The sequence below is a fragment of the Brachyistius frenatus genome, unplaced genomic scaffold (assembly GCF_029030835.1).
Source record: "Brachyistius frenatus isolate BFR_SWC_R1_liver_20210118 unplaced genomic scaffold, ASM2903083v1 Contig_20, whole genome shotgun sequence".
Classification (NCBI taxonomy): Eukaryota; Metazoa; Chordata; class Actinopteri; family Embiotocidae; genus Brachyistius; species Brachyistius frenatus.
In genome coordinates, this window is record NW_027210619.1 from 2140001 (window position 1) to 2149694 (window position 9694).

At 42.9% G+C, this 9694-nt stretch overlaps 1 protein-coding gene across 2 annotated transcripts in view; it reads right to left on the minus strand.

The window, feature by feature from the left end:
• The window catches only part of arnt (aryl hydrocarbon receptor nuclear translocator), a 9825-nt gene extending 877 nt beyond the window's left edge, over window positions 1–8948 (minus strand). For both annotated transcript variants that reach the window (XM_069695869.1, XM_069695868.1), the window contains exons 1-16: window positions 8860–8948; window positions 8108–8201; window positions 7894–7944; window positions 7728–7778; window positions 6640–6853; window positions 5880–6093; window positions 5655–5757; window positions 5508–5573; window positions 5270–5355; window positions 5064–5140; window positions 4451–4585; window positions 4283–4357; window positions 3131–3282; window positions 2219–2306; window positions 1147–1334; window positions 1–144 (exon numbers count right to left, since the gene is read on the minus strand). The exon at window positions 1–144 is cut by the window's left edge and continues 40 nt beyond it. In XM_069695869.1, coding sequence (XP_069551970.1) covers window positions 1–144; window positions 1147–1334; window positions 2219–2306; window positions 3131–3282; window positions 4283–4357; window positions 4451–4585; window positions 5064–5140; window positions 5270–5355; window positions 5508–5573; window positions 5655–5757; window positions 5880–6093; window positions 6640–6853; window positions 7728–7778; window positions 7894–7944; window positions 8108–8201; window positions 8860–8896 — 1775 coding nt within the window. In that variant the 5' untranslated portion in view covers window positions 8897–8948. The remainder of the gene's footprint in view (window positions 145–1146; window positions 1335–2218; window positions 2307–3130; window positions 3283–4282; window positions 4358–4450; window positions 4586–5063; window positions 5141–5269; window positions 5356–5507; window positions 5574–5654; window positions 5758–5879; window positions 6094–6639; window positions 6854–7727; window positions 7779–7893; window positions 7945–8107; window positions 8202–8859) is intronic.
• Window positions 8949–9694: the final 746 nt, after the last annotated feature.

The window sequence follows — 9694 nt, forward strand, 5'->3', positions numbered from 1 at the left end:
GGCCATCCTCCTGCTGGTCCTCCATGGAGGGGGCTGCTAGTGCTGGAGGGGGTAACTGACTGTCCATTCTGACGAGACATCTGAGCCAGCATCTGCCCCGCTGAGTGGGCAGGCTGGGCCATCTGTGGAGTCATACTGACCGGTCTGCGAAAAAGTGACGAGAGTGAGAGCTCTGTTTCCTGCCGGTCACATACTGGGACATAATAAAATTGTCCGATTCTATTATTCAATGTGGTAGAAGTCCATTAAAATAAACATTGAAACCTATTTCTACACACAAAGAACACTGTGAATTCAAGTTCAGCAGTAAATTAGAGCTAGCAGAACAAGGAGGTAAGCTACTTTAAACATACTGCACAGTTCATGCTTTTCATTTTCTGAATAAATCAAAATCTTTGCCAGGCAGCATCTGCTCCCGCTTAAAGCCTTTGTTCTCCTTTACCCTTTATGTGGACTACACGCAGTTCACAACTGAGGGAACTGGGAGTGTTCCCATGGGCTGTTGTTGCACATTAGCCAATGTTACACAGAAACTGTGCCCTTGCCAGGTCTGATCTCTTCACACATGCAAACCGGTTGGATGGTTACATCACCCACTGTCTTCTGATGGGCTAACTTCCAGGAGGACTACAGAGCAGCAGCACCCAGTGTTTGTGACCCCTCCCTCATCCTCTTGCCAGTGTGGAGGTACCGGAAAGAAACTGTACAACTACCAAGGTAATTTACCCTTCTTGACTGAAAATGGTGACTTCTCTACTCAATCGATACAAGTTTGAGTCTGAATCCAATTAGGAATATAAGAGACGCCACGAACCTTTGCAGCAACAAAGATTAGAGCAGGATGTCTCACTCTGGGAAATATTAGGCTCATTACCTGCTTAGTGTGGGACATAACGGTGGATTTAGCCTTTCATTTACAAGTCATGCAATTTGTTCTAATCATGCCCCTGTTAAAAGGCATGTGTTAACATATCGAGAAAAATGTAATTTTGCTGTCACTAAATAACTAAGTTATAGTATTTCCCGGCAATGTCGGTTTTTGTTTTCATTGCGTGCTTTGATGCTGACATGATGAAAACATGATAAAGCATAATAGGTCCCCTTTGAGATCTGGCGTTCATGTAAACATATGCAAAGACTTCCTACCTGTATGTGTCAGTGGAACGACCAGCAGTGAAGTTGTTGGCTGGAGCGTAGATCTGAGTGGATGGAGTAGCGGTGGAGGGCATGCCCTTGGTCTGATCAGGCCCTTGGAAAAGGGAGGGGTAGAGCTCTGTCTTCTCAACGCTCTTGCTGAGGTCCGGCCCTGCAGCTGTCACTGGCTGCACTGGCATCTGTCGACCACCAAACGGTATCAGTCAGTCAGAAGTGTTTAAATGGTGAAGAATCAGGTCAAAGTGGAAGTTTCACTGCTTGGAATTAACAATTCCTTAAAGCTCTAGTTGACTTAATTTGAGGTAATTTACTGCTGTGACGTATATCACTGCGGTCATAGTGGGAGAGGACACGCCTCTCTCGCTACTCAATACACAAAATAAACCTAAATGTTGTGGCCAATAGAAAACCAGTAAAAAGCAACCAATCACATGACAATATTGATTTACTGTATTTAATAGTGTATACACTTACTCGAGGCATTATGTGTGGAATACTTTTGTATATCATGTGGTCAGTGGCACATTTAACATGTTGATGGGTTTAACGAGCCCACAGGGAGAAACAGAGACGAGTTGGGGTTTTCCGAGAGATGATTTGACTCTGAAGGGGGGCAGCCCAACTGATATGAGGGACATAGTAGTCACAGTTTTGGGACTCTCTTTTATATTATGCAAATTCATTTTTACACCAACAGTGGCCAAACTCTTGTGATTGTGTAATATCTTCTTTTTCTGATTCAGAATCACGATTATTTGAGTTTTCAGTCACAAATTAAAGACTGAGATCAAATGAAGAACTTTTTGGTCATGAACCTGGATGAAAACACATCCAGTTTAATTTGGGCTGAAATACTTTCAATTTTAAAATCTCTCAAAATAACCAGGTATTACTATTGCACTCAATTCAATCTTGTTTCCTGGTGAGAAAACAATCAACATCCTGCCATTGTTTCTGTAAGAAAGCCCTCTTTCACAGGAGCAAGGGACCCAAAACAAATCAGCGATAATCTGTAATCAAGCTGTACAAGTATGTTTATGTGCCCACATATGTGGGACCTAACCTGTGAGAGGGTGATTGGTCCTGCTTCATACATGCCATCTCTTGTTCCACCTCCCTCCAGGTCAGCCTGCTGCTGCTGCTGCAACTGTCTGAAAAAGCAAACAAGAGAGAGGCAGAGTGTTGATTTGTAGTCTGCCTAAAATAGTCTTATTTCCATACCCATGCCTTCTGCTGTAGAGAGAGAAATCCCAAACACCTGCTGACAAAGTAGCACTCAACCCGCCACCAGTCACCATGGCAACATAAGCGAGGACAAAAGAAGAGGAGAAAAGTCTGTTAAAAAAAAATACTGCTACCATGCTACACCACCTACGTCAAAAGCTTATCTCTTTAAACTATATTGAATACTAACCATGAGGAGGAAACGATAAGACATGCTTCATCTTAGCACTGCTATTCCAACACTACAGAAATTAAGAATCACCCAGAGGCAGAAATGAAAAACAAAAAACAGAAGGACCGTAGGTTGCTAGAAACAGTAGTAGTCTCCCATGAAGAAGCAGCCCCTGTTCTCCCATGCAGGGGGAGGATAGTGAGGTCAGACCTAGTCTCACCTGGTGGCTATCTGCCCCGGGTTGGGCACTACAGGATGAGGGCCATTTGGGCTGCCCTGGCCCAGGGAAGGGGGCATCGAAGCCCCGGGAGAGGACATGGGAGTGAGGGAGTCCTGAGTTGAGTTTCTACAGCCCCAAATCATTGACGGGTGCAGAGGAGAAGTGTGGGGAGAGAGTGATCAGTGTGTGATATATTAAAAAAAGGGGTTGTGGTAGGGGTGCAAGAGGAAATGGGGATTGAGGATAATTGGTAAGCATTCAGACAGAGGGGATGTTTCACAACAGTCACATTTCAAGCTATGGGCCGTTTTATTATGTGCTGTATTTCATTGTGTAATCATGTAGGACGCGTGACTCACTTGACATTGACATTGGTACAGATGATGTACTCAATCTCTTCTGAAAACGGGTTCTGGAAAGTGAAGGAGCTGGTTCTCATCCAGAGCCACTCCCTCGATTTGGAGCGGAACCGAAACATCACGGACAGAACCTGGCCCTTCAGCTTCAACACCTGAGGACACACACGTCCAACATGCCAAACAACCCCATTATCAATGAGCAGTAGGTTTACGTGCACGCACACACACACAAAAAAGCATGAACTGGGAGGTATCCGGTTTCATGGGTAATTGTTGACGGTTAAAAACTGGTGGTGCAGACAGTCTCTGTAGTATGAGAGTGAGAACAGTTTCACCTTACAACACAAATATGTCTTCATTTTACAATCAGGCAACTGTTCCGCTGTTGAAACTGATGGTTTTAGACTTTTATGGTAAGTTTTGGTTTTAGTTTGACTTTAAAATATTTCAGTTTGAATACAAGGGCACCACAGTTAGTTTTATTTTCTCTCATTTTGCTACACTTTAGTTACAGCAATGCTTATCCCATTTCGGGCCTTTGTCATATGCACATATGAACATTTAAATAGAAATATAGTTAGGCGTGATGATGACCAAAGAAAAGGGAAATTTCAAGGGAAATCTTTTCCACGCTACCCAGATTGAGTAAACCAGGTTTTTCATTTGCATAACATTTAAGTAATATGAAATTCAGTAACTTAAAAGGGAAACTCCACCAATTTTACACATCAAAGTGGGTTTACATGTCTTGAGATTACTAGTGCATGTGCAAAAAATAATTTGCATAAAGCTTTTTTGGCTCCAGTTGATGCTATCTGATGTCATTATCTGACATATAAGTCTGAAAACAAAAAAGACTCGGTCAGGCCTCTGACTGGACTGTGTATGTGGCGCTAGAGGACTTGTATTTTGAAATGTAACGCAGGCACCAGGTTTCAACAAGAAAGAATAATGTGTGGACTAAAATAACCAATGTTTGAGTTCTGGTGCATCACCTCTGATTTCCTCTTTTCAAACTGTCCGTTATACGTGTGTGATGTTAAATCGGGGGAACACTTTTAAGCATGTGCAAACACACAAATGCAGCGGTACAATCACAAGAGATTAATAGAAACAAAAACACATTTTCTAAAGCACATATTCAGAGTCCACCTGCTGGAAGCTGTCTCTCAGTAAGCCCTGGTCTTCAGGGTGGGAGAGCTCTAGAATATTCTTCCCCAACAACTCCTGCAACACACAGCAGATAACAGAGTCTCCATCATTCACAATAACTTGTGGCACAAAGGGACATTAGCGGACACCTTGACCGTCTTTGTTTACCTGAGGCTGATAACCAACAGCGGCCATGCAGCGGTGGTCTACAAAGGTGAACATGCCCTGGCAGTTATGGCGGGAGATAAACTCCACTGGAACACTGATATTGTTGATGTCTGTGTCACCAGGGCAACAAGTAACCTGGAGAAAAAGTAAAGGGCAAGGACAAATTTAAATGAAATGTTCTGTGGAGGACACATGCAAGCTACAACAATCATGTTTAACAGGACCTAACAACCTACAAACTTTAAAAGCCACCATGTGGATGAATACGATTTATTTCAATATATATTACATGTCGCACAAGAATAAAAAATAAATCTGAATGGTTTTCTAAAAGTTATGAATCATATCAGTGTATTACAATGATTTCAACACCGACTGTAACAGTGTAAGTCAGATAAGACTGTGTACTGGGACCATAATATACTGCCTTTCCTACGTAACACATGCTTCTTCCACCGTCCGTAATGGTGACTTTATTCTTGGACTGTTGATTCAAGTGTCAAAGATCACTACTTTTTGTTTGTACATTTCCACAACCTAAGAGCATTTTAGTCCATTTTATCAGTTACACACACACACACACACACAGACACACACACGACCTCCCTCATACCTGTAATCTCCCAATGGCAACTAGACAGTAGCGACTCCCCTGATTGTTTTCTGCTTCGTCATCTGTTAATGACACTCCTGAAACAAAAAAAACAAAAATTTGATAACGTGAGAAAGAAAGTGTAAGTGAAGAAAAGTCCAATAGTTCAGAGCAAATTTCGAACAGTAGTTTTGCTTGAAATGCCCATCTCTAATTAATAGTTTTACCTGCAGGGGGCCAGGACTTGATGTAGCCTGTACAGTGGACCACTACATACTGAGGCTCTCCTTCCTTGGCTGTACCCAAACCATTCCTGAAGTGAAGGAAGACATTGTAAAATACAATAAAATCATTCAGTCGCTTTATGGTGCCTGTAATAAAATTGCTGACATTTCCACTGAGCTACATACAGTATTTCCAAAACAAATTTTAAAATGTGTAGCTAAACTGTTCAGCTTTGCTCACCTGTTTCTATTCCTTAGAAAGTTCAGTCTATTCATCGACATTGGTTCCACCGGACACGTGCCACACCTGAAAAATAGACCACCACATGAGCAACGTATGTATCCTGGCAGGCATATTAATATAATTCATAAATGGGATGAGTCACACCTCATTCTGCAGATGAATGAGCGGCGGGCTCCCATACTCATTCTAGCTGACGATTGCTGACTCTCCTTCTTCACCGTTCCAGTCTTCAAGTCCAGCATCCTCCCTTCAAAGGCAAACAGGACACTGAATTTGAGTGCACATGTGACATTTCTTTCTCATTTCAAAAGGAGACGTTCCTTCTCCCTTATGATTGTGGCAACTCTGCGTGTTGTGTGTGCTTTGTACCCGTGTTGTTATTCTCTGCAGTGGAGAGCTGCTCCCTGAGCTTTTCTGTGTCGTCTGGGTGGAGCTGATCGTACAGGGAGGAGCCGAGCCATTCAGGCTGTGACTGGTTGAGGACGGGTGTCAGGGAGTCAGAGACATAAACGATGCGGCCAGTCTCACACGACACCACAAACAAGAAGCCATCGGCTGCCTCAAGGATGAGGTGCTTCAGCTCCTATGGACAGACAGCATCAAAGAACAAACTGTAAGGGTGAGAGATCTCACGTGAAACATGAATCGAAAGTCTTTACACATGTAAAAATTACAGCTCCTTCTTGCAATTCCTGAACTTTGGTCACTGCTACCTACACTGTTGACCTGGGGAGGGTGTATACAGACATGTGCTACTATCAATCCGATTTGACATTACAAATTCAGATTACACCAATTTACTGCAAAAAGAGCCAGTAAAAATAGCAGCTGACCTTTAGCCACATCCTGCGAAAGTTTTATAGGTGATAGTTTCCCTCCTCCTTTAGTCTGTTTCTATAGTCGTAGTGTGAACTACACTGACTGTAAGATCTGTATATTGGTTGACTCTGTTGACTTCTACACAAGCAGTACTGCCTTGTCCGAAATCGTTGCTGACCCTGAACCTGTCGCCAGTAAAGCTCTAAGTCGTTCCTGCTCTAGTGTGGTGTGAACTCAGTGTAAGTAAGTGGCTGCAAAGATTTCACATCTGACCTTTTGCTTTATTTCTACAATTTTCTCTGTTACTCACCTGGTCAGTAAGGAATGAAGGTTTGTACGACCCATCTGCATTGGTGTTGCCACTTCCTCTCAGAGACTTCATATGAGACACTGCCATTCGTAGGATAGTTAGTTTGTCTGGTTTCCGCGCTAATGCGCTGCAAGTGGGCACCATGTCTGACAATTCTGTGATGTAGGCGGTCATCTTGTTCCGCCTCCGCCTCTCAATCTCACTGTGGTTCTCCCTGGAGTGAGGTAACGAGGGAGGCATGGGTGGAGAGGAGGGATTGAGATGGGGGAAACAGATGGGCAGGTGGACAACATGGAGTAGAGTTTAGAGTTAATGTTGCAATGTAAGTATGCCATTCAGGAAGAAGGGGTGGGAATGAGAGAAGGTGAGAGAAGTAAAGGACGCATAAAACAATAATGTGTCGCCAATGATCTATAAAAATGAGAGTGACAAAGCAAGAGAGTCTGGTCTTTCAAGGCCAGCTTGTGTGACAAAAGAGAGCAAGTGCAGAAAGAGAAAGACCCTTCAGTTATCCTGAGAGGGAGGGGGGAGACAAAAGAGACAGAGAGGACAGTTGCTCAAGAGGAAGGGATTATCGGAGTGAAAGAAGTCCCTGACACACACACACACAACGTTCCAGTTAGTGACACATAACAAAGTGGTGGGTTGACGAGAGACAACCAGCTGCCTTGGGAAAAGAAGCATAACATTCTGACAGGCAACAACACAGACACAGACATACTGGACTTAAATATACTGGTAATATTGTGTTGTCAAAATGACAATGTACTGGGATCCCAGCAGGACAGGATAGAATTTGATCAGTGCATTCAATATCGATGTGGATACAAGCAGGAGAGGGAGCCTTCCACAGTGGTACAGGCCCTACCTGGCTAGTTTTTCCTTATCTGCAAAACTGTGATCTTCATCCAAAAACCTGGGGATGAAACCAACCCGCTAAAACACAGGCCCATAAATCACTACCAAAATAAAGAAAAACAAACAACCCTGAAAAGAGGGAGAACAGCATGGTGGTAACCATTGCGTCAATATTATTGCTTCCCTATACTCCTTGGCACACATCCATTTCTCCAAATATATCGTCCTACCTGGCAAAGCGCTCTTTGTCATTGTTGGAGCCTGCCGTGTCATCGTCACACCTGAGGAATAATAAAAAAAAAAGGACTGCTTGTTATCTCAGCAGCCCTGACAATTCAAACATTTGATATTGCACCTCTTCTTGCTTTATGCTACAACAAACTGGGACAAATGTACCTGAACAACTTGTTCCCTTCATCATCATCATCATCATCATCAAAGTCTAGCCTGCAACATGAAGAAAAGACACACGAAAAGCAGTTTTACTCAATTATTCCCACAAGAATTTAAACCACAACTATTAAAAACAAAAGTAAACCAGTCAGCAAATATACATAACACGATACCGACACATCAGCATAAGATTTACCAGTCACACACACACACTTACGCAGCTCGTCTTTTGTTGGTCCCTTTTGGTACAACAGCCCCGACACCGGCTTGGGTCCCACTTGCCCCCATACCCAGATCTGGGTCTTGTACCTCTATTAAACAACACAGAGCAACGGAGATGACAGGTGATTTCCTATTGCGACTGGAGCACTGAAAAAGAAACCAAACCACTCGCCGGAGCCTTTTGCTCAGAGGCCAAATCAATATAAACACACAGTGTTGAGTGTTTATGGTTAAAACCTGTGAAATAAACAAAAAAAACAACAACAACAACAAGATGAACTCCACAAATACTCTTTATTCGTGTTTGCGGTCAGCTGAGACGCTGAGCTACAGCTGCGGGTAGCAATCCGGCAACGAACCTCGTGAGCTTAAACTACGTAAAAAACAAAACGTGAGTACAGAGTTGGCAGTCAGCTGACTTTGTTTTGGTTTCTGAACGTATTCAGTCGGACAAAACAAAACAAAAAATACCACAAGAGCGCTGCTTTTAATCGTTAGCTCGGCTCTCGCGTAGTCACCGAGCGCTACCTATAGCATGTCAGCGGGCTAACCACTTATGCAATAACCAACTATCCCCGGCTGTGGCGTTAGCTGTGATGCTAAGCTAACTTAGCTGGAGCTGTCACGCTATCTTTATGAAAGTGTTTTAAGCTTTTAAGCTGTAAAACGCTCTCAACAGACACTACGAGGGTAACTTGGTCGATGTGGCTTTTTTTTGTTGTTGTTGTTGTTTTTTCTTTGCCTTACCTGGATTTGAAGAGGACATGTCCGTGTGGAATAACATAAACAAATAACTTCGGCTGTGCAAAAAAAAAAAAAAAAAAAAAAAAAAAAAAAGAAATCCTCCCCTCCTCCTCCCCCCCTCCCCCACCGCCCCTCCTCCTTGCTAGCTACCTAGCAAGTGCCGATTTCTTCACGCACGCGCTTTTAGTTTGTGCCAATACAGGGCGGAAAACCATGACTAATATTACCTCAGAGCGACCCGACTATTTAATACACACACTAAAATGAAGGATTGTCTCTTTCGGGGCTTGTTTGAACCCCCCCTCTGTGTGTTTAAGATGGCGTTTGGGGCTATAGCACAGCACAAGCTCTATTCTTCCCCCTCCTCCTATTGGACAACACGCAGATAGATACAAATGACGTCACATATTGGGAAATCCACGCTTCTCTCCGCCTCGCTGGCAGCTGAGCGACCATTGACAGTAAATAAAAGGACCGGCGGGTCTGCACAGTTTAAGATGCCGGTTGAATTGTTTTTTTTTTTTTTTTTCCGCTGAGTTTATGCTTGCATTTTTGTTTGTGGAAATGAATGTTTTCAAAGTTAATGCCTGTTTTCCTATTTTTATTAGTGTTTAAGGCAGATATTTAGATTTAAAAAGTAGACATTTTGAGCAGTGCTTTTAAAAAAAAAAAAAAATAACACCTTTTTTTTTTTTTACATCATATTGCATGCTCATTGTGCAACAGTAGGTGGTTGAGTGTGAGAGATTTTGATCTAGTTTGTAGCTCTTTTTTTCTCCTTTACATTTCACAATTTTAGATCCTGGTGAATTATTGAAAATACAGCCTGTCAGGACAC